The 25,252-nt window shown below is 38.3% G+C and overlaps 1 protein-coding gene across 2 annotated transcripts in view; it reads right to left on the reverse strand.

Moving 5' to 3' along the window:
• atg7 (ATG7 autophagy related 7 homolog (S. cerevisiae)) overlaps positions 1 to 25,252 on the reverse strand; it is a 55,409-nt gene extending 30,157 nt beyond the window's left edge. Inside the window, exons 1-17 of one of the 2 annotated variants that reach the window (XM_034868917.1) lie at positions 25,135 to 25,252; positions 22,888 to 23,095; positions 22,630 to 22,684; positions 21,900 to 22,017; positions 21,669 to 21,746; positions 21,466 to 21,582; positions 20,203 to 20,349; positions 18,219 to 18,307; positions 16,985 to 17,106; positions 15,655 to 15,745; positions 14,259 to 14,403; positions 11,872 to 12,030; positions 8,380 to 8,574; positions 6,681 to 6,926; positions 4,859 to 4,974; positions 3,220 to 3,295; positions 1,434 to 1,514 (exon numbers count right to left, since the gene is read on the reverse strand). In XM_034868917.1, coding sequence (XP_034724808.1) covers positions 1,434 to 1,514; positions 3,220 to 3,295; positions 4,859 to 4,974; positions 6,681 to 6,926; positions 8,380 to 8,574; positions 11,872 to 12,030; positions 14,259 to 14,403; positions 15,655 to 15,745; positions 16,985 to 17,106; positions 18,219 to 18,307; positions 20,203 to 20,349; positions 21,466 to 21,582; positions 21,669 to 21,746; positions 21,900 to 22,017; positions 22,630 to 22,684; positions 22,888 to 23,059 — 2,007 coding nt within the window. In that variant the 5' untranslated portion in view covers positions 23,060 to 23,095; positions 25,135 to 25,252. Of the gene's footprint in view, positions 1 to 1,433; positions 1,515 to 3,219; positions 3,296 to 4,858; positions 4,975 to 6,680; positions 6,927 to 8,379; positions 8,575 to 11,871; positions 12,031 to 14,258; positions 14,404 to 15,654; positions 15,746 to 16,984; positions 17,107 to 18,218; positions 18,308 to 20,202; positions 20,350 to 21,465; positions 21,583 to 21,668; positions 21,747 to 21,899; positions 22,018 to 22,629; positions 22,685 to 22,887; positions 23,096 to 24,770 lie in introns of both variants that reach the window. The other variant, XM_034868916.1, reaches the window with a different exon arrangement.

Here is a 25,252-nt window from a genome sequence, read left to right on the forward strand (position 1 = left end):
ACACACACACACACACACACACACACACACACACACACACACACACACACACACACACACACACACACACACTACAGTGAACAGACTGATGGATGGACAGAGACACACACAAAAGGGAGTAGAGAAATGGGGGAGGGAGAACAGGAAGGGAGAGAAGGTAATGCAGAAAAGAGGAAAAGAGGAGACGTAAATGGGAGGAGGCTGGCAAAAAAAGAAAAGACTGAAAGACAGATAAGCAAAGGCAGAACAGAAAGGGAAAATGTGTGGGCGGGATTAACGGAATCAAAACATATTCACCATTTTCACTACATAACCTTAATCCTTGCCTCACCAAAGGATTGTCTTTCCCAGCTCATGTTGTTCATTGTTCCTGACTACACAGGCTTTAACCCCAAATCCCTATCAAACCTCATGAACCCTCCACACAGACAGAATAATCTCATCAGTCACACAGGAAGAAACATGACACCTTAAAGTGGAATGAAACTTCAACTTTTTGTTTTTTTTCCAGAAGCAGCGTAGGTGGGGAAAAACTTTAAACTTAAACCCCGCGCCTTTAGGTTTCTCTCTTTTTCTCTTTCTCCCTCTCTCTCTCTCTCTCTCTCTTCACATGAAAGTGATAGATTTGGGGCTTTATGACCTCTTTATAGAAACAAAGACTGCATTGAGATCAGGGGAGAAAGAGAGAGGGAACCAGTCCTCCACTCATTGCAACAACCTTTCTTCAGCCCTGCACTTCCTCTCTTTATCCCCCCCACCATTCCCAATCTTGCTTTCCCCCTCTCTTTTACTTTCCCCCTCCCCAACTTGTGGTCCCCCGCTGGTCTTACCCCAATGTACACCAACCAATCACATTGATAGACACTCTTACCACAAGGCCACCTGGGGCAATGAGTGGCCAATTGGCTGTGGACCAATCCCAACGCAGTAAAAAAGACACAAAGGCAATTTCTCGTAGCCTGCTTGGCTCATTTGGGACATGTGGACCCTTCAACAACCCATCTTTACACATGCATGCGCACATACAGCAGTGGGAGCTAATTCCACTCATACGACAGTTACTGACAACAATGAACAACTGCTGCCTGATTATTACCACATGGTTTTGTGTGTGTGTGTGTGTGTGTGTGTGTGTGTGTGTGTGTGTGTGTGTCTTCAGTATTCCTCAAGGAACAACATTTCAACACAGCTCCACTGACTTAACAATGTGGAAACAGGAGAGATGGGAATCCCCCTATTTCTGCTAAGGCTGCAATTTGTGTTTCAAAACAATGTTGCTACATAGTAACATAATCTAATCTGATAAGTAAATCCGAACCTGCATCTTTGTGTCAATCTTGCTTTTACTGTCAAAACAGTCTTTGTAGTAAATGTGATTTTACAATATGAAGACACATTATTTCAACTATTCAGTTATTACATATGCTACTTACAATGGGTGAGCAGGCAGTGCATTTGTCAAAGGCCAGGCTCGCAGGCAGGACATTGTCAAACCTCGAAAGAAACCCTCGGATCTGTTGAAGAGGAATCAACACGTCAAACACTAGACATTAAGTTTTCAGTTTGTGAGTTTTCAGTTTGTGAGAATAACGTACCCTTGATACCTTAAGGAAGAGTAAATATATAGCGGTACAAAATAAGTAAACACTGGCGATAGTTCGACATGTAATGTTTTCTACATTTTAAAAGCATGGTGAGAGCGCCCTCTGGTGCCAGATAGGCTACCTTTTTCAGTGAAACAGTTTCCTCACACCTCTCACTACTGAAAGCTTTTACTCCTATTTATGGGTACAGTGATCATAGTTGATTACCTTGATTACTGTCTAAATAACGCACAAACACACGCACCTACACACACACACACACACTACATACGTTGAAAGCTCACTCGTCACCAATATATTACTTTAATTGCTTCCCAACTCGTCTCTTCTATGCACATCCTCTTATTTTTTGATAACAGCAGGGTGAGTCAGACCAATGGGTGGGCGTGGGAATATGAGATGGACTTGAACGGACTAGTAGCTGTACATAAAACTGCACTGCCTTTATAAAAAATTTTTAATTAAGTAAAGGAGTTTTATGTATGCATGGATTGTTAATAAATAAAATGTGTTTCCAGCTAGTGTCTGCTTCTTATTATAATTGTTCATACAACCATGAACAGTAGCTCTCCTTTTTACAGTGTATAATAGTACATGGAAAATCATAACAGTTGTCGCACTGCATGGCAGACACCTAGAGTGTGTGCTGGTGCATGTTGTTGCTTATGTGGGGAACATTAAGTGAAAAATTAGAGAATCTCTATGGATTTCAGAGGGAAAACACAGCTTTGTGAGTTTTAGGGAGGGTGCTTAAAACGTTTTAAAACTGAACAGATTTCACAGTCAAAAGTTGAAAGAGGTGACATTTATCTATACAACTGCAAAATAAAAAAAGGTTTAAAACACTCAAAAATGTTGAGAGTGTACTGTATATTAGCACTTGTTCAGACACTTGTAAATAAATGTAGTTTCTCCAAACCACCACACGTTGCCACTGTGGGACCACAGAAAAGTTAGCCTGCAGCTTCTCAAGCAGTTACAGCAGTAGATAGCTGGAGGAACAGGCATTCCATACAAAATATATACAACACCCTACCACACTATCTATCCTGCACTTCTCTCTCTCTCTCTGATCATCATTATTTCTTCACACACACACACACACACACACACACACACACACACACACACACACACAGTATGTGTTAAAATAATATGTTTCAGGCATCAAATACAAAATGACTGAATCTTTTCTAACAATAAAGTTAATCAGTTTAAACATTACATATTTTGTTTTTGTAGTGTATTCAATTGAATATAGGTTGAAATAAACCATTGTATTCTGTTTTAATTTACGTTTTACAAAACGTACCAACTCCATTAGAATTGGTTTGTAGATGCAACCCTGGTCAGTGTGTGTGTTCTCAAAAATGTACTCCAAAATCGGAACTAAATCTGAAATAAATCTGCACAAACACAGATTATAGAAAAGTGTTCTACCTTGAAAGTATCTATAGCAACCCTTTCAGTAGAATTGTACAAGAAAAAGAAAGAAAAAGGCCATTTCAGAATGAAATATTGGCAAGGCAGGCAGGTGAAGGTGAATAGCTGAACAGCATAAAGTGTCCTCAGTATAAAACATGTAAATGTGTGTGTGTGTGTGTGTGTGTCTGACCTGATGTGGCACTAGACCCAGAGACGTGGGAGGTTCATTCATCCTGTCGTCACTGCTGCTGGCCACTGCATAGCCTCTGAGGTTGGAGAAAGAGAGGGAGAAAATTATATACTTTAGAATTTTTCCAGTTTTCATTTTAGCATATAAATGAAACCATAACTAAAGTAACTTTAGAAACCTGTTTCATGCAATGCCGTTTGAAACTAGAATTTAAAATTTGACACAAAGAAAAATGCAATCAATCTCCCAAACTATCACACGATATTACACATTATATGTCAGGTATGGGCCTAACAATTAACCTAATGCATGCATACTGATTATTTTATTATACACAGATGTAGCAATTCTACACTATATATGAACAATATACTATTGTTCAAAAACCTGTGGCCTGTATTGAGAACTAGAAGATGCCATTTGCTCAAATATTAAAAGGTTTTACATGTTCTATGAGATCTGAGAGCTGTTGCTCACCAGTAAATCTAGCCATGTTGAAAAGATTTGACTCTCTATGGATAGCAAAAGATCAAGTACACTGAGCTCAAAGAGAGTGGTTCTAAAAATTAAGAAATGTCTATCAAACTGCTGCAACATTAATCCTGATGTGATATTTTTTTGAAAGATATTCAGAGATGGAGAAAAGGGAATTTAAAAGGGGAATAAACACAGCTATGTGTGAAAAACAACAACACAGAGAGGGCAGATTTAAGAGAGTGAGATATTGATGTAAAGGAAAAAGTTACATACCCATACATGTACAGATTGTATATAAAAAGCTTTTTATCCAGGATAGGCAGAGCAGCTCTCTAGCGGCTTTAAAACATCTCAAAACACTGAGAGACTGTCTTATCAGGCCCAGCAAGCGACCACTTCAGTGCGGCTTTCACCAAAGCCGTCAAACACACACAAATACATTTTCATTACACATCTGTGCACACTTAATAGGCATGAAAATGTCCCCATCAGTGTGAAAAAAATCCCTTTAAGAGTTGAAAATATCGAGCTTGTACAGATTGCCATGTGCACTTGAGAGCTGACTGAGTCGCAGTGTTCAAGCGTTTGAAGCATAAAAGTGAGAGACAGAATATAAATTGCAACAAAGCTTCTACAGTTAAGGCTCAAGTAAATTCAGAGCGCTGTGCTACAACCAAATTAAGGATACTACCTGCAGTGCAGTAAGACCTCAGCTGCAGTCCTACTCCATCAAAAAGTAAAAGTAAGAATGGAAAGCTTACTAAAAGGTTTAGGAGCCACAAACTCAAAAGGTACACTCTCCTTTAGTGTTGAGTCTGGAGTGAGGTACCAGCATAAACTTCTGATGAGAAGACATCAGAAAACCTACTGGTGATCATGGTGGCTCACTAAGGTAAGTGAGTGTCCTATTGCAAGGATCTTTAATTGGATTCTAATCTTAATGTGTTTTATTAAAAAAAAAAAAAAAAATCAAGATGAGGAAGGTTTGACAGTATCTGCCGCTGTCAACCACAGAACATCAGGGTAATTTCAGGATAAGCTTCAGGATAAGCCATGCTGAGGCTCACCTTAAATGATCGGCACTGTTTTCACGTCTCCCTAACGAACCTAAAACTGGCATAACATTAAATTCAATTTATTTTTGCAAGACTGTTGTGCTTACCCTTCACTGTGCTGCAGAATGGACACCATCATCTCCACAGCCAGGGCTCCAGCAATCATGGCCAGGCCTGGTCTGCTGACTGTGCACTGCTGATCCAGAGTCCGATCCCTGGTTGACTGTTTACAACAAACAACAATAAAATAAATCAAACGACTTGCAATGTACAGTAAGAACAGAATGACATCAGGTTCATTACCCTAATGTCGAGAGTTTATTCTGAAATAAGGAATAAAGAGAAAGTTAGACGTTTGGGCAATTAGGTTAACACCAATTTAAAAATCATTCCATCAGATATAGATGAGGCTGTTATTCATGTGGCTTAGGTTAAGTGAGTGATTATTGGTTAAATGTTATTTAGTTTGCTGCACAATGACTGGTATGGAAGTCCTTTCAGGGAAGAAGACTATTAATTATGCCATGCTAGTTTCATGATTAGTGTCAGTATTAAATTGCATGGCACATTTAACACTTGTATGGATATTACACTCTGGACTAAATGGCTAAACCAAAAACGGACAGATGGAAACATGAATGGACAAAGTAACCGAGATCCAAAGAGCAACACCACAAGCATGGCTACAAACACTGAAGTGTAATTATTACAGTAATACCAAAAACTATGTTCAAATTTAATTTCATTCTCAGCATGTTCTGCTTTGTTATACCAGCTGATTAATGACACCGTTTTGACAGCACGTGTTTGACAATATTTTATCCCATTTTGCTTCAATCCATAGACAAAACAAAACAAAAGCTACTTGTATCCTTATTACATTATCTACAACTTCTATTTAAACATAAAGCAAACTCAACTTTAGTGAGAGCAGGCTGTGCCTCTTAATCAAATGATCAATTGCTTTCAAAAAGGTTGTGAATGAGAAAATCCAAGTCCAACCCACCCCGCCCAAGTTGTCCCCAACGACCCGGGGAGCGCACGAAAGTGGAACCCAAAGCAAAACGGTGGCGGGGGAAAACGTCGGGAAATATGGAGAGGCGCATGAACCAGTATGGATTAATGGAACAATGACCCCCAAAAACCTGTAGGCTTCTAGGCTGGATACAAAACCTTCTGTAAGGGATACAAAGACATCAGCAGTTGGTTTTTGACAAATCACGATTTTTCACACATATAAATGTAGGCAGAAATGTGCGTGGCCTATAACACGAGATTCAGTTGGACCCAGAGAACGCGTAGATATATGGCTTTTAAAAATCCAATGTATGGTTTGGGAGTTATAGGGCCAAATAAATGTTTTTGCTATAGCGCCACCTAGTAGTGGAAGTGAGTCAATTTTTGCGTCTGAGGTCTTTGTGGAGTTTCGGAACAGTCCTGAAAATGGCACCCCGCTACCATGTACGGTTCAGGCTACAGTGGGAGTTTTACGCGGGGAAAAATAATAATGGAGGAGGAGGAGGAAGAGGAGAAGAAGAAGAAGAATCCTTGGCAAAACAACAGGGTTCCACAGCCCTGCTGTGTGAACCGCGTGTTGCTTTGCTGCTACTGCGGTTCCCGCATCCTCGGGCTTGGACCCCTAATTAAAAATAAAAGGCTCCACAGAGCTGAAGGGAACTGCAGAGTTAGGTTTTAATTATTTATAGAGTCCTTACCACAAGAGACCTTTCACATACAAGTAGTCATTTGGCCCAATGTTAATATTCAAAGCTTTACAATAGAGTGTTGGTTGAATAAAACATATCAAAGAATCATACCTGCTTTGTGTTTATTCTTAAAATGGAATAACTTGTTGCCTGTGTTTGTTCTAAGTGCATTACAGGAGTTAATGAGTTGAGTGCATGCTTGTTATCTGTGTGTTTTTCTCACATCTCCTGGTGCCACAACATCATTGCAGAAATAGCAGCCCAGCTTGTGTCCCGGGATGTTTGAGAACAGAGAGGATCCTGGGACAGAGGGTGCCGAGCCTGCTGGTGTGGAAGATGAAGAAGACGCAGAAGAACAGGAAGTAGAGGAGTCTGCCCCTGCAGAAACACTCTGACTGACAATGGGTTTCTTCAGGCCGTGGCGCATCACAACAAATGTATCAAAGCCAAGAGCAGCATTAACCACAAGCTGGAAAGACACACACAGACACACAGACACACACAATCAAATTAACTAAATAGCTTGTTGTAAAGTGTTGAATAATTTTGAAGAGCAATGACATAAAACATTAATAGGCTTTTTACAATGTTGAAAGCATTTAGACTAGAGCAATGGAAATAAATTGTGATGCCAGTTTGCGGTGAACTTTAAATCTTCCCCACAGCACAAATGGCCAAATAACCTCTCTGCTGAGCAGGACATGAAGAAAACCTAATCAGCAGCCCAAAAAACACTTAACTGCATACAGCTATATAGGAGTCGCATCAGTGAGACCACTGGAGGCATTACAAATTAATTACACAATGTTCAATAATCTAAAGTTGCCTGGCAACTAATAGAATTCCAACTGGTAAACAGAAAAATTTGCCATTGTCATCGAGTGAAAGGGTTTCTAAATTTCAAGTTCCAGATTAACATTGTTACAAAATGTTACAACTTTACATTACGAAAGCCTTGAAAAAGTCTTGATTGCTTTAATTAAGCTTAGTAGCACCATCTTAATGATGCACATAAAACATGTTTTTGTAACAATGCAAAATTACAGACAGTTGTCAGGTGTGTTGCATCCATTAAAGTCCTTTTTTACCACTTGGGGTCGGAAGAAAGTGTTTTTGGCTAATGGTACACTATAAAACAATTACCTCATTTAAACATCCAGTACACACAAACCAACATAACATTCACTTGACATCCTCTTTCTGGCCACTTGAGTGTAAATTGAACATCCTTAATCCTTAAACCTTCAGGTGCCTTATGTTCAACTGTGCTTACCAGCTAGTTAAGTTAGCTAGAAAGTATTGAATGGGAGAGGTCACACTGACTGTGCCATGCAGTTAAATCTGCAAACCAAAACAATGCGCTAAACAGGAATAAAAAGCTGCGCAGACATGCTGAGTTGAGTGATATAGTGACTTGCATGAGTTTACACACCCATGCTGACGTTAATTAAAAAGAGGAATAAAAAACATCTTTTGAAAATTGATCTTAATGCCTTAATTAAAAAAAAAATGTAAGCACACTGATTTTTTACAGTTTTCTTTGTGATGATTTGGGGTTATTTTAATTCCAAAGGCCAAGGAAATTCTGTCAGGATGCATAGTATCCTGGCTCCATGAAATAACTGGCCTTTAAAAATAAAAATGTGCCTGCCTCTATGGTAATGTAACATCAGGGTGTGCATAATCATACTCCCTGTATTTTAAGGATGAACATTAATTTATTTACAATACATTATTCATTCACAAAGAAAACTGGTGTCCTTAAAAGGTTGGATTTTTGGGAAAGTGCCTGCTTTTACATTACACATTGTCTTGTGATTAATTGTTTACACAGAAAATATGATAAGTGCAGCGTTCTTGACAAGCACACCTCTGACCCTGGCCGTGTTGGTCAGTGAGTGTCGCTGTTCGGTTCTTCTTACCTTTCTCTTGCTGGCAGCTATTACTGTAGGCAGCCAGCGGCTCTCCCTCGTATCCATTAACAAGAAGACCACGTCATGTTGTGAAATGAGCTTCTCCAAATGCTCAACATCTGTCTGGGCCTGGGAAAGAGTGGCCTGAGAGAAATTCACTGGGTGACCGGGCATGGGGATGCTCATATTGAAACCCTCGGCATTCTGCAGGAAGACACAGAGACAAAGAAAAAAAAAAAACACTGCTGACAAACTGATCCCAGATGTACAGTAAGTTTGAGGCTGACTACTCTTAATGTAAAGACGTTTTATTTTTGGTTTTAAGTTTGCAATATCTGTGGATTTGCATAGATGAAAAAATTGCTGAATTTGAATTATGATGTGCATCATAAATAAATTGCAACGTGACTGAAGATTTTCAAGTTTTTTATGGACAGCCAAATCTTTCAAAGTCTGTTTTATTGATAAATAAATAATCCTGCACATGGGCTCCCCGGCATCTTACTGGCTAGAGTGTGTACCATTAAGGTTGAGTTAGCAGCAGTCTGGGCTTGTGTCCGGCCCAGGGACCTTTGCTGCATGTCAACCCTTCTCTTTACCCTACCGGTTTATATCTAAAAAAAGAGGAAGCTGAAATGCCTCCAAAAGGAAAAAAACTACACGCCATTGTAGTCGACGTGTGACATAAGTGTCAAAAAGCTTTTATTTTCACAACACACATAGCATCTCTACATCTACATACATGTCCACACTGTTGCAACACTGTCTAAATCAGTATATAGGATGCAATGAAATGTGTTCCAGTACTATTTTAACAGACTTCCACACTGGGTCCTGTCTTTAACCTAGCGCAATTTACTTTTTAATCCAAGGCATGTGTCATTCCTATTTTGCACCCAACGCATAGTGGACTTTCCGCCCACCGACTCACGTTGTCAAATTAGGGAATAAACTTGTGCTCCCGAGAGAGTGAAAAGTTCAGCAAAAAGAGTATACGTGTTCCGGCGCAAACGTTTCCTAGTGCTATTTTGCAGTTTCAGAAAACAATTTTGCCACAAACCAGGAAAAACCTAGTCTAAAGTCAATGGCGCGTTTCCAGTGGCTATTTTAAGGGTGCGTTCTTAGCAGATGTAGAGCAATTACACAACGCATACACTTTGCTTCTCTCAGGTCATGGACCCAGTAGTTCCCATTTTTGCAAATCATATATAAATAGAAGCACAAATATAACCTTATTTTACACAACATTTCCATGAATTGTGGATGGGTTGATGATATAAATGAGGAACTATCAGAAGACTTAAGGCAATCTGATGTTAAACTGCATGTGCCGATTCCCCCTAACCCAAATGCCTCAGCAGCAGCAGAGACAGAAGAGCTGCATCGTCTATAGTGAGGTAATCTCGCCCCGGGTGAGCCCAAAACATTTGAAAGTATGTCTTTGAGACATTTCTTTATTTACATTTAGTCAAAAAGAAAAATCAATAGCAAATGTTGGTCTCCTTGGCTGTAAACTGCATGCGCCCATGGATGCATTAAGACACACCTGCTTTGAAAGGGAATGTGAAATAACGCTCTGGTTTATTGCACGTTAGGCCCAAAACCACACCCATGAGTAATGTAGCTACTTCAGACCAACCCATTTTAGATTTGCGTGGGGCGCAAGGGTCGTAGTCGGTATATTAGCAACAGCGCCCTAGATCCGCCCACAAAGCAACTTGCGTTTGATACTTGCATTTTCAGGACGTTAAAAGAGGCCCTATGTTCCATAAGGCCTTTTCACGGAAATATTATCTAATTTTTAATAAACAAAAAATGTAGAACCACCAGATCCTATCAGCTACTGAAAACAAAACTACACCAAATATGTTTTTGGGTGTGCTTTCTGCTAAGTGACATAGTCTAGACAGGTAAGTAGGTGCACAGCAGATGCAGTCACCACACAGCAATGTGTCCTCACATCATCACCACAGCTGACCTGAGCCCAGTGTCTATTTGACTCTGCTCTATAAGTCGATGGTAGAGTAAGTATGAAAAGAACATCTTGAATCACCAATTCATAAATATTCAATGACTTCTTTTGTCCATTGTAAAACTTCTATTACTGTGACTATCTTCATGGATTGCAGGCTCAGTGAGGGAAAGGAAAATGCCAAGAGTAATTGCATAGTCAAGATACGGAAAGAAAAGGGCAAAGATGAATGTTTGAGATCTTACCAAGAAAGAAGGCCACTTTTACTAAATCAGATGCCCGCTGCCTTCACTCTTCACGTTTTAAGAGTGCAAGCTGTTAACCAAGCCTTGAATTTTCATTTCACTTTGACGTGAGTGTTGCTATGCATTAAGGAGGTTATTTAAGGTTATAGAGATCATATCATATTCAATTTTCACTTGCAGGAAAAAAAGACAAAAATATTCTGATAATGGAAAAAAATTATTTACTGAAAAAGCCTTTCAAAACAATCCAGGATTGCCACATTTGAGATGAAAAAAAAGTTGCTGCCAATGCAACTGAAGACGCTGCTATTCAAACAGGCTATTAGTTGGACGTGGTTTTTTTTATGGTTTTTGTTTTTATGTTTTCCATTTGTTTTTAAAGTGTCTTATGCATTGTATTGTACTTTGTTGGTATTGTATTACATTTTACCGTGAAGCACTTGGGGATTTTTTATCTATGAAAGGTGCTATACAAATAAACCTTACTTACTTACTTACTTACAACAAACTATCCTGTAAATGGCAGGGGACAGCATTTGTCCACAGACAAATTAAGAAATCTGCTTACTACTTTTTTAACTTTACCCTTGTGTGAAATGACTTATCTTGGTTCAATTTATGCATTTCTCTGCTCTCTGTGTTCATATTTACCAGTCGCTATAGCAACGCTGATATTGTTTTTGCCTTGTGAGTCTGTGTGTGTGTGTCATCATCGCAAAATGAGCCACGTGAATCATGCCTAGGTTAGCTTAGCAATGTAACAATTCGGTCTGTGTTATTTAAGTAGTTTAATAAGAGATGGGTGCATTCACATTAAAAGAGAACGTGCTGTGAGTTTTAGGCTGCTTTTCATTTAGTCATACAGGAAATATCTCCCCCAGAGCACTCTCTCATCAATTAACAAAGTAATAAAACCGTCAGTATTAATATGCAAGTAACTGTTCATTTTCTGCACCGTTTGGCCATCACATCTCAGACACAACCAATCCAAGAGCAATACAATCCAACAGGAATATAATTATATATCTTAGGAATACGATTATAAGTATTAATACAATTCTGATTCTGATGTCAATGCAGTTGTACAGCAGTAACGTTGTGCAAAACCTGCTACACAGCAGTAACAAATCAACAAAACCATAATACTTGTCAACTCTATAATAAATATTAAAGACAAAGGATAGTTTCCTAAATGATACAATCTCAAATTTCCAGAGACATCATCAAACAAAGAGAGATCATATTCCACAGCTTAGGGATTTTCATTTGATTTTACATACTTACCACACCGGGAAAGATTTTGGTGAGGCGGTCAACAGCTGCCATGGCTTTGGGCTTCCCTCCTCCAAGACAGTCTTCAAACTCATAGAGCGGCTGTCGAACTGGATTGGAGTATGAGATCTTTGCATTGTCTACAAATGTGATGTGTCTCACTCCCCATCCCTGGAGAACACAAGACAAACATTATTCGTATTTTCAAACACATTCATTTGAAATACTTAACAACTTCCCACTGACATGAGCATTGTCCTAAACAGCAGTTAACAAGCCGCTTCAGTGACATTGAGTGAGAGGTTGTGTACCCTGTGTTTTGCTCAAAATGAATACTTGCCATTTTCATTTTTAAATAATGGATGCATCCGTAGCAGTTAGAACAACCTTGGGATATTATGTATGTATTTATATCACTATGCAGACATGGAGCCACACTATCAATAACATTACATCAGGGCATTTTCTATGACTAAACTGACTGAAAAAGTGTCTAAAGTGCCCTCAGAACTGTAAATAACAAGCACAAAAAAGCATACAGCTTACAACCATGAATTAAAATGAACATTATAAATGCAGGCCGCCATACACTGGCAACACCCTAATGTAGTCAGTTAGGCAGTTTTTTTACAGTCCTATTTTTACAGTCAGTAAAAATGGGACAAACATTGCATTCAAGGTAACCCATTATACAGGCCTAAAATTATAAATTGTGAGCCAAATAAAACAGATGTCCAAGTAGGTTGTAGTGTAGGAAAAATATTTGAAAAACTTACAGAGTACTAACCCTTTGGATCTGATCGCTTTACGGATGTCGCAAATAATGTTTATTGTAAGGTGTGTAATTTGAAATACTGATTAGAATATTTTTAATGAGGGACATGAATGCATCATTCTTATTTGATGTAAATTGTTGATTAAAAGGTTACATTTAGTTATACTACATTACCCATAACGCAGTACGGGTTACGTTTAGGAATTGACTGACTGAAGTTTTTGAGATGCATTCCCTGTACAGGAATTTCTGCAAGTAAATAATTCATATTATAAAGCAGTTAAAGTTTGCCCATTAATATGCTGGCTAGTTAGTAATACAGAACAACAGTAAACACAGAGAATGACAATAGGTTCTTAAGCATTATATTATTTCAAGTGTTTTCGGAAATACTATTGAAAATCTGCGGATAAAAATCACAGAATCCTAAATTATGCTGTCATGAAGCTAAACAAATATTCATACAATGAGTAAAACAAAAACATTTACAAGTTAACAATTTTAGGGTTAACATAACTCACAGCCTCTGACCAGCTTACAGGAAAGAAATAAATGTAGATGGAAATAAATTGTAATACCGTACAGCTTCTATGAGAATCTGATGTGAATGACTCAGGCAAGACTAGGTCAATCTGTTTACAGTATCCAGCAAATTCCATGGTCCACTTTTTTTTCTAGTTCAGCCAGTAAGACATGGACAGGTTTTAGGGTGTCAAGGGAGAAGACGAGCTTTTAAAAAACATGATTGGATAGCAGGTTAATTTGGTTGGAGGCTATCTGTCCCATCTTTCCTGAAAACATGCCATTTTATCGACTTCTATATTTTTAACTGTTTTTAAATGCTCTATAACGTTTAATTTATTATACTGCACTGTAACTTTTGCCAAGACAATAAATAAATAAAACAATAAATAGTTAATCAAAATCCCAACTTAGCAGTTACTAATTGCTCTCCACGAATGCCAATCATATGTACACTGGCAATTTAACCACTTGTATTTTTGATTGTGGAGTCAATTAAAGTGACAGGTTGGACTGTTTCCTAAAATGCCCATAGCAAGAGTTGATTGAACTATGTCTGTAGATGTTGTGTCTTCAGGCAGCATAGCTTCTTAATGTTATTTTTGGGTTTTGCATCAAGATCATTCAAAAGTTCAACCCACATTAATCAAGACACTTTCAATTCGGTTCAGGTTTATAGAATGTGGGGGAAATTAAAGTGTCATTTAGAGTTAGTGATCCAGGTTAATCCTATTAAGTTGTGTCATGTTGAGTTAGGCCGCTGACAGGTGACACTGGAAGAGTTTGTGGAGAACAGAATATTTCTCCAGTGTTAGTGTTCTTTTTAAAAAAAAACTTCTTCTTCTTGCAATCTTCTGTAACAAATAATGATGCTGACATTCTGATGAGTGTGCTGTCTGGTGCTATTAAAGCAGAAACAACACAGAAACCTGCTAATTAAACAAGGTTTAAAAGACAAGATCACACTGAACTGCTAAAACCATAATGGTCATGTTCGATTTTACACAATTTGCTAAGCCCTAAAAATACAGCGTCAACTTCCTACATACTTTTATCCTAAATCTATGTCTGTTGATTCATCCATGTATACTTTCACCCGTACCAGAAGAGTCCTGGCTACATTGCAGCCCAAAGTCCCAGCTCCCAGTAGAAGACACTTTGTGGTGACCACCTTATCCAGATCCAGGGTAGGAACCAGCCTCCATCTCATTAGCTTCAGGTTCAGATCAACTGATGACTCTGCAAGCCTGCAGACAATCAATAGAGACAACTGAAGACCCTCTTTTGCCCGAAACATGGTCCAGTGCTGCTCATAAGTTTAGAAACCCATGCTAAAGTTGACTAAAAAAATAAACTTTTGGGTACTGATATTAATGCCTTAATTAAAAATAATTGAAAAAATCCAACCTTCAAGGGCACCAATTTTCTTTATGACTGAATAATGTATTGTGAATAAATGAAAGTTCTTCCTTAAATACAGGGGGCATAAGTATATATATCACTATGTTAGATTCCTAAAGAGGAAGGCAGATTTTTTTTTAAAGGCCAGTTATTTCATGGATCCTTGGCCTTTGGAATTAAAATAACCCCACATCATCACAAAGCCTTCATCATACATAGAGAGTGGCTTGGTTTTATTTCAGTTAGCTTACTAACTAGTCTGATTTGCATTGAGAGAGGATTTTATGGAAAGTGACCCATGCCCATCTCTATGTGTGGTGAAGGGTATGTGATGATGTGGGGTTATTTTAATTCCAAAGGCCAGGGGAACTTTATCAGGATGCATAGTATCCTGGATCCATGAAATAACTGGCCTTTAAAAATAATAATCTGCCTGCCTATGGGAATTTAACATAGGGGTGTGTATACTTATGCCCCCTGTATTTTAAGAAAGAACATTTATTTACATGCATTATTCATTCACAAAGAAAACTGGTGCCCTTAAAAGGTTGGGTTTTTTCTACTCCTATTTTCTTTAATGAAGTCATTAAGATCAATTTCCAAAAGATGCTTTTTTTATTCCTCTTTTTAGTCAACTTTAACATGGGTTCCTATACTATACTATACTGAGCGGCACCGCACATGACACAAACGTGTGTCCCAGGGAAACATACTGTGCGTGCGCTATGGAGGAAGCGTCAGTTGTCAGGTGGGTGAGATAGAGCTAATCATGTCCACAGGAGCAAACTAAAATTGCCGCCTTGCGGTTCTATAGCTCCCAACCAGTCAAGTTGCAATGTACACCCCTGTCTGTCCAGACTCATATAATATATAAAGTGAAGATGTTAAAGTGATTTAATACAAGGTATGAAGTGTGATTATTATTGATTTCAGGCAAGGACGCCTGAAATCGATCTAGAGTAGTTAAAAGCATCTGCGTTCCCGTACTTGCATAGGGTAACACAGTTGTTTTGCTTTAACTTTTCACAGCAACAGATGACAAAGCATGCACGCAGTTACACCCTTACACCTAAACACATTTGTATTGTGTTTATTACCTTTTAGGGTCCATGCATTCACTGAGGTTGACCATCCTGGGTCCCATGGCCCCCTTTGGGTTTTTCTCCCAACCTACACTCTTAGGACATCCTGTGACAACAAAAGACATCAGTGTAAAAGTGGGACAATGTAAAATAAACAATAAATGTCCGGTTTTCAGAAAAGCAACAAAACATTAAAGCCCCCCCAAATAACAAATACACATATTGTCACTTTGACAGCAATTTTGGTTTTATTTGCTCAAGTTTTGATGAGTCTATTACTGACATTTATACATCCATCACAACACAATGGAGGTAAATGGTATTTCAGTGTTCACAGCACTAAAAACACATTAAGAAAATGCGACAGCAATGTGTTTTTTCAGGGATAATGCCCTAGTTATTCTGGAATATACACAGACCATGTTATCAATAGCTGTTATTGTACATTAGAGGACAGATGAGAAACACATGTTTTTTATTTTGTTTAAAGTGGTCATATTATGCTTTTTGGCTTTTCTCTTGCCTTTATTGTGTTATATATCTTTTTGTGCATCTTATTGATTTACAAAGTAAAAAGGCCTAAAGTCCACCCCAAAGGGAGTTACCAGCTCTAACAGAAAACACCGTTCACAAACAGCAGTATATGTTACAGATTGCTGCGGCCCGAACCAGGCTATGCTGTATTTTAGTGTAGAGCTGCACTCAAACTATTACAACTTATTTGCTCAATTTAACAGCATAACATTTCCCTTTCTTTTTCTGGTCCACTCAGCCCTCTATTTCTCCCCATGCATCAGCACTCTTGTTTACTGGACATGTCTGGACATGGACAATTCAAACAGATTGAACTGAGCCTGGGATATCTGAGAGTTGGGCTGAGCTGAGGTAGATTAATTAATCCCTTTTAAAACAATACCAGATTTGTCCATGCAAAACCAAACAGAATAGCTGAATCATTTTTTTGTTGCATGAATACATCTTCTGTGAGTTCATTAAAAGTCACAATGTGCTGAAACAGTAGACTGAGGTAAACAAAGACACCTCATCTGAAGTCACCGAAAACCTTCGCCCTGTTTCCCACCCTGCTGTTACCATTTAAATTCTTCTTGAATACCTTATTCAACAGATAAAGGAATAATGAAGAAGCTGTGTAAGATTGGTGTGGCTTAGTGGAAACTAAGACAAGAGTGAGGTTAGTGAGTCAGTTAACATACACACACACACATACTTCAGATGGACAAAGAACAACTGCACATTCAGACAAAGACATGGGACATAGCAACACACATACAGGTTACATCACCATACACAACAGACAACACATGCACGCACACACACAAGTTACCTGAATTGAGGGCAAGCTCAGGTAGTTTTATCTTAAAGATGACACTGTGCTGAATGGAGCGGCTTCCCTGCAGAGTTCTGTCCCTGAAACACAGCACCTCTACTGTGTCCAGCTTAGAGCCCCTGACACACACACACACACACAAATAAAGATTATGCAAAACACAAAATTGAAAATAACACACGGCCTGCACAGATTAGAAGCTCTAAAGTGTCCACTTGAAATAAACATAAAATCTCAGAAATATAACTTAACATGGATTCTCTCTCTCTCTCTCTCTCTCTCTCTCTCTCATATAAAAAAAACAATATCCAGATAAAGGAGCACTAACCACACTATGGTCAACACAAATCCACATGCCAAGCCATTTATTTCCCCTAATATGGTACTAAATGACCACACTCACTTTATAAAATCAAACCCCAGTGAAACAACTCAATAGGTTCATCATAAGTAAATCAACAGTTTATATTTAACACTAAGAGAAAGTGTAGTCAAGCACAAGATTGATGAGGTTTATATTGGATTCGAGAACACCTCTAACTACTGAGTGTGAGGTCTAAACAGTCTTAAGATATTTGCCGATAAGCCATTAGTATCACCAAACACTATTGCTTATCTGGTCCCTATGGGAGTTCCTTGTTTCCATGAAAAATAATTATGCAATAAAAATCTGAAATAGCAAGACAAGTGCCAGGAAAACTAAGCTCTCTGGGGAAAATTAGAACAAAAAATGATTGTCGACCTGAACCCAGAGGCTCAAACTGAACTATATTGCAGAAGTGAAACGTGCAGACCCAAATGCTGTGATAATCCATGCAGTGACATTTCTGAATGATGCCGCAATTTTATGATGTGATGTTTTCATTAATTTTCAGACATTAACATCAATTTAGATAGATAGAAGGATAGATAGATAGATAGATAGATAGATAGATAGATAGATAGATGTAGATAGATTTAAGGTTGGCACCTGTACTATTTTCTTTTAAGAATAAACTGAAGACAAAAAGATCAGAAAATTCAGAAAATTAGTTAAGCAGAGATTTCCTGTCTTTTACTTTTTGGCTTTGTGCCCATATAAAGTTAACAGTGTTTGAAAACGCACAGTGAGTCCTCTGAGAACACACAACACATACAAAAACACGAGCACACACACGCGCGCACACAGACACACACACACACACACTACACACACACACACACACACACACACACACACACACACACTTACCATCGATTAGCTAAGAGGACCAGCAGATTTCTCAAAGGCCAGCCCGGATGTTGGGACAGAGTACACGGATCATAAACGGCCACAGTAACCTAGAAAACCCAAACAATGTGTGTTTACGTAACCAAAATGTGTGTGAATGACAGTGAGTGTAATAAATTATCCTTTAATCCGATGGTAGGGATGGGCCACAAAAGTACTTAACAGAGGAATCCTGCAGTACTTGAATCTTAGAAAGCTTGCTTTAAAAGGTCCAAAATGTCAAATATTTACTGTAATAAATCCAAAAATGACCACAACACATCATCAGATAATAAGGAAACATGCGAAGTTGAAATACTTTCTTCTCTGACAAAAATGCTAAGCCCCAACTGCTCATTTGACACCTGGGTTGCCAAACACGAAACGTAAACACGCAAAAACATTGTGCTGCAGCCGTAGCAGCAACCAAATTGATTGGATTACCGGTGAAGATTCATTCTACCCAACCTTAAAAAAAAAACTGGCATCTTTCTAAACATCTGCATGACCAGAGACGTGGTAAAACACGGTTAAATATTGGAGACGCATTTGAATATGAAGATAACTTGAACCAAAAAGGACACTGAGTTGGATAATTATATCCATATATATATATATATTAATAAATTAGATAGAGTACTCAAGTTAGTTACTCGCAAAATAACAGAGACACAGCTGGTGAAGTGATGCTGACTGCTAATGCTACCGGAAATCCAGGCAAGAGGGCCACGGCTGTTTACTGTGACAGACACCAGAGAAACCACAAGTTGGCTTCCTAATGACAAAAACATGCAATTTAACTTTGGCAAATCAACCATGCAGCCGGAATTGTTGAATAGGGACACAGCCTACCTTCTCCATGGTCGCTCTGCAATGTATTGTGTGTTATGGACTGTTACTATGGCTAACATAACCATAGCCAGCTGCACGGTTGTGATATGTTGGTCAGTAAGATGATTCCCGCTTTGTTACAACCTTACATGAAACCGTAATGTGTAATGTACAGTGTATAGACAAGCTGCTTTTAGTAAATTATATTGTAGATCAAGCAACAACTACACATTAACTTAGACAAAGTTATAATCATATGTAAGAAATGCTATATGTTTATTTGAATTGTATACATATCGGGGTCAGGAAAGTAGAAAAAATCTCCCCCCTGCCAAAATTTCTTCCCCTGCTTCTGTTCAGCGTCCATTTCCGACATACAGTGACTATGATCTGGGTTCAGAAAGTCCGGTACAGAGGGCTGGGTCTTTCTTATAGTAGATATTGTAGTTTATCAAAGTCAAGACTGCCAGAGACTGAGGTCAGTGAAGTCATGTTGTGATTCTGGCTCGATATTAGCGTTGAACTGATGGAACTTTGGTAGGTTGGTGGCTCACGAATCCCTATTATTACCTTTAAAGGACTGAGTAATAAGAAGGGAGACGGGAAAGAGGGTGAAGATGGACAAATCGCCATGGCCTGTAGTTGGCGTCATGCTGTTTATGAGTCATTTTTCATTATGAAGCTTTTTCACTCTGTAACAATTCACTTCACTTCATTATACTATTCTATAGCCCACAGAGTATCGAGGGCTGCAACCACCTCATTTCTAGAAAACGATGTAACTTTCAGGGAAACAGCTTATGTCAATGAAAATTGTCAGCTAAACGTATTTACTCTGAACATCATACAGTGTGTTCTATGTGTGTTTAGTGGTCGTTGCAGTAATCTTAAGTCGTGAAAGGGTGACTGTCAGCGGGTACAGAGCTCCATGAGAACACAGGCTTTATGACTGTTAACACAGCCACTTTGCTGCGCTGTGGAGTAATGTGTTGTTTGGAAATGAAAGACTAGCTAACTAGTTAACATTGACATTGTGGGACATTGGACAATTTATACTGCAGTAACCATTTTCAACGCTAGTTGTCAGTATTACAGAATGCATCTTTAAACCCCAGAAAACAAACTGAAAAAGTACCTTCTTAGTATCAGTGAAGAATGAGTCCCAGTCTCCAAGTGGAGCCATCTGTACAGTGTCATCTGTGTACTTCATTAGGAAGTATGGCACTGCAGTGGTCCCGCTTTTGATGCACAAGACATCATAGGCCTCCTGCAAGGCTGTGATCTGAGACAGAAATAATTAGGAGTCAGCTATAATTATAGAAACTCTGTTCTGTGCATTAACACCATCCATCATGTAAATAGATACAGCATTTAAAGGGCAATCATAAATAAAAATCCATTCATTTTCTGCCCGTTATTCAGGTCCTGGTTGCGGGATGCAAGGCAAGGTAGTCCAGATACTGCTTCTGGGGAATCCCGAGGCGTTCCCAAACCAGATGAAATATATAATCTTTCCAGCGTGAATTGGGTTTCTAACCAGTTGGAAAACCTCTAAAAGAAAGCGCCCAGGATCCATGCTGGGTGTTATAGCACTCATTACAAGGATAAGTCTTGCTGTGCAAAGTATGTGAGCCATTATGAAAATATACACTGTAAGTGTTTAGTGCGTCTACTCTTTATATTCAATGCCCTCTACTAGAAAAAGATATATATATCTATATATATAGATATATATAGATATCTATATCTATATATATCTATACACACACACACACTGTATATATACATATACTTTACAGTACAGTAGATATTGTAATTCATCAAAGTCAAGACTGCCAGAGACTGAGGTCAGTGAAGTCATGTTGTGATTGTGGCTCGATATTAGCGTTGAACTGATGGAACTTTGGTAGGTTGGTGGCTCACGAATCCCTATTATTAACTGCAGAGGACAGAGACATTAGAATGGAGACGCTATGGCCTGTAGCTGGCGTCATGCTGTTCATGAGTCATTTTTCATAATGATGCTTTTTCACTCTGTAACACTTCACTTCATTATACTATTATATAGCCCACAGAGTGTTGAGGGCTGCAACCACCTCATTTTCTAGGAAAAGATGTAACTTACAGGGAAACAGCTAATGTCAATGAAAATTGTCAGCCAAAAGTATTTACTCTGAACATCATACAGTATGTTCTACGTGTGTGTGGAGCATGAAGGGATTACAACTACCAATTCATTGTGCAACCTTTTGTTGTAAAATGAGAACAATGAAACTTACGTTAGTAAATAGGTACTTAAAAGTATTCACTCACCGGTAGACAAATTTCAAAATGTACAGTCCAAGATATTCATTCCAGTGGTTATAATATAATATCTAATGATCTCTAAAAAGCCAACCTGTTTTGCTGAGAAAACTTGTTCTAGGGCGGACGGCTGTTGGACAATCTTTATTCCCTCTGGGAAACAGAGTGCTGGGAAGCAGAACCAGTAGTAGAAATGGTACTTCTTCAAATCCTAAAAAAGACGATCCAAAAAAGTCACACATGAAGTCATAAATATTTTTTTAAAAAAAACATTAATAAGATGCTGTTTATACGCACAGCAAAGGTCAGGAGGATGAATTTGCAGAGGAGGGATGGGTCCTTTAATGCAGCTCCAGACTGTATAGCATCCCACATCTACAAAACAAAAGGTGAAAAATTGCATTGATTAAATAATTTAATTCTCATCTGGTCAACTTAGTGCCTTGGTGTCTACGGAAATTCCTTACCTATGCCTGTATGCAAATGTGTGTGTCACCAAAAAATAAACTCCTATTGTATGTCTTTTACCTCCAAAGCCTCTTTCTCCAGCAGAGCCTTTTTATCGGCGGTCTTAAAGGCATCAAGAGTGTTGGTGTTATACAGCGTTCCAATAGCTGGACAGCAACGGGCTGGTGTTGGGCCATCCCTGACAGCAAAACACATAATACGTTTTTATTAAACTGTATGTATTAACTGTACTTGTTTTGTTTGCACCGTGCTACATTTTGCTATATTGATGGCTTCCAAATGACAGGAAAGTGGGAGCTGATTCAAATTTAGCTCAACCTTAAAGTGAACTGGCTAATAAACTTTAAAAAGGAAGATCCCCTGATTTATAATTCCCTAACAATTAAACCTTCACTCATAATGTATCAACACAGTTAAAAAGCTTAAAAAAGGAAACCACCACAGTAATTGCATCTTGACCACATCATTTTGACGCATAATGGAATGTTTAACTTTACCTATATTTGACTTCTAGAGATCTTGAAATCTAACACTGATTTATTCCTGAACAAATTGCAGTGTACAAAATTAATTATGTAAATCCAGCCTCTTAGAGCATGAGAAACCATTAATAACTTTAGCTGACTTGTTTTATATTATTTACTATTATTATAAGACTTATTTGAGAGCGGTAGCAGGGAAATTGTGTTTTTGTTGGTGGCTCAACCATTGTATTTCACATTTGTATTTTTATTGCACTTTTAAAGACTAAATATCACAAGAAGAAGGATTAGGTTAGCATCATACTTACACTTCAAATGCACTGAACTCCAATGTGAGCCGAGTGGGCAAACCAAGTGGGTCACCTATAGGACAGAAATGTGAGTATAATAGTTAACCATTTTTTGGTCAAGTTATTTTAAACATGAGCAAAAGTGCCTCAACTTTGCAACATGTGTGTAACACTGCTTAAATAATATTTTTATGAAATTCTTTCTAGAATTGTCAAAAAGTGGGATAAACCTGAAGAGTCATTGTTACAACGTTAACATCTGATCTTACCACTCACCATTGTAGTAATATCCTTTGATACTTTTGGGGCTTTCGTCCAATCTGTAGTCGTTGAGTTTCTTCTGAGTGAGCTGGTGCCAGAAACCTGCCTCCAGAGCACTGCTGAACGGAGCAAATTGCAGCTTGATGTCTGGAGGGGAGGACGCTGCTTCACTGGTATCAGATGCCATCACAACTTTCCTAACAGGAAGCGCAAGTACTATAAGCTGTGAAATTAAAAAGTTGTGGGTTACAAATGAGTTGCAGGCTCTATAATTGGTCGTACCTTCAATAAAATACAATACACTTTCAGTATGATGGTTACATTTCCCACTACTGTTGCAACCAACTAACAGGCTTAACACATAGGCTACACACTAGAGCCCGACCAATAAAGGATTTTTAAGGCTGATATGGATACAAATATTTGGTGACTTAAAAATCCGATATGCTGATATATCGGCCTATATATATATATATATATATATATTTTTTTTAATCCAGAAATGCGTTATTTATTTGTAGTTATTTATGAGTCCTCACTAAAATAATATGATAATGCAGTTTAAAAATAAACTTGTGTGTTTTATTGTCACAACAGATCAGAGGAACATCAGAATATATTAACGTTCTGATAAATAAATTGTATTAAACTTAAGATTTGAAACTTTAAAGTCCTTCTGAACAAAAACCCAGTAACAACAACAAAAATCAAAGAGTTGCCAACAGGGACGTTGTAGACCGCCCTCTGGTAGACAAACTATACAACGGCAACAATACTGGTTAAAGGGTGTTTCGTCCGTCTTTATTCTATTTTTTAAACATTCATTTATTGGCCATTATAGATGCCAATACCGATAGTTTGGAAAATATCTAGAATCAGCCCACCAATGTATCGGACTGGCTCTACTACCCACAATAAAACAAATTTGTATAAAGGTGCTGAGTTAATGACCTCTGATGGTACAGTTTAATACATAAGCCAGTGATGTTAACAGTAAAAGTATACACTATTCAGATAAATTAGTCAGCCAATTAAGTCAGTTCACCAATCAGTTAATTGGTAAAGCATGAAAAAAATAAATAGATGTATCAACAAGTGCATTTGTTATGGGAAAGTGAGCCTACTCATGGAGTTTATCTCTAACGATCTGCTAGTCTGTGCCAAAACTAAATTACTGTTGAAATCATTCACAAAAAGGGTAAAGAGATGTGTTGTATTGTGGAGCACTTTGCTGGACTTTTTCATAGCATCAAAGACATAAAATATCCTGGCCAAGAGTACTTTGGGGTTTGTGGCTATTGGTCAGACTAAATAAACAATGTTGGGTTCTGCGGTAACTAGTGATTTCAGCAAAAGATTAATGTCAGGCAGTCTCAAAATGATATAGGTTCATCTAAAAAGGATCCTTTGTGCACATTCCATTGTTATGCCACTTTTTAACAGTAATGATGTCAACGTTTTGATAACATGTTGGCAAATCCGGTTGTTTATATCAAGAAAACATGTAAACTGAAGCCCTGCCAATCTTGGGTTATTTGGGTTATCTATTGACAAAAATGTGGCACCAAGTGCCTCAACCCCTTTAACACTTTAAGGATCGTGTATAGAACTGTGAAGCTTCAAATGGTAAATTAAAGTTAATCCATGTATAAATTGCATGTACTTTATCGTGATTTTAACGTTACACAGACCACGTACTGAAATTATTTGCTTTGTAAGCTTAAACTTCTCAACGGTTTAAAACACGACGAGCATCTCCGAGGAAACAATTCACAATATGACGATATAACTGGGTTTCAAACCAGATAAATTAACGTCAAACATATCATGTGTCAAACTGTAATATGCTGAGGCTTGCAAAATGGATGTATAATAGCCAGAGACTATTGACCACTTACCAGAAATCCTTACTTCCTGGTCAAGTTGATCATGTGATCACAGGACTTGTCAATACAGCAGTGCAGTGTGGGTAAGTAGTTAGCCAGCTTAGCTTAGCGGCTAAAGAAGTGTGTCTGTAGCTTAAGGTGCATGTACCATTGAGTAAAATATAAAGTACCAAAATAAAAGCAAGAACGCGCAAACAACGAAGAACGAGAAAACTGACAAAAACCTATAGGCGCCGTTTCTTTTCATTACGGAAAATTTAGACGGTTAACGTTACGGACAGTTAAAGGTTGCGAGCCACCGAGAAGTAGCAAACGTTGACGTATGTTTCATCTGTAAAACCGGTTTAAGGCATGGGAGGTTACAAACGAAACATACTTGTATTTAAGCAGGAAGAAGTTCACATTCCCGGAAATGTAGGAAAAGAGCTACGAGCTCATTTTTATCTGAACAGTTACCGCAGTATCATATGTTGGCTTCAGGACTGTGAGTTAGG

The sequence above is a fragment of the Etheostoma cragini genome, chromosome 4 (genome assembly GCF_013103735.1).
Source record: "Etheostoma cragini isolate CJK2018 chromosome 4, CSU_Ecrag_1.0, whole genome shotgun sequence".
Classification (NCBI taxonomy): domain Eukaryota; kingdom Metazoa; phylum Chordata; class Actinopteri; order Perciformes; family Percidae; genus Etheostoma; species Etheostoma cragini.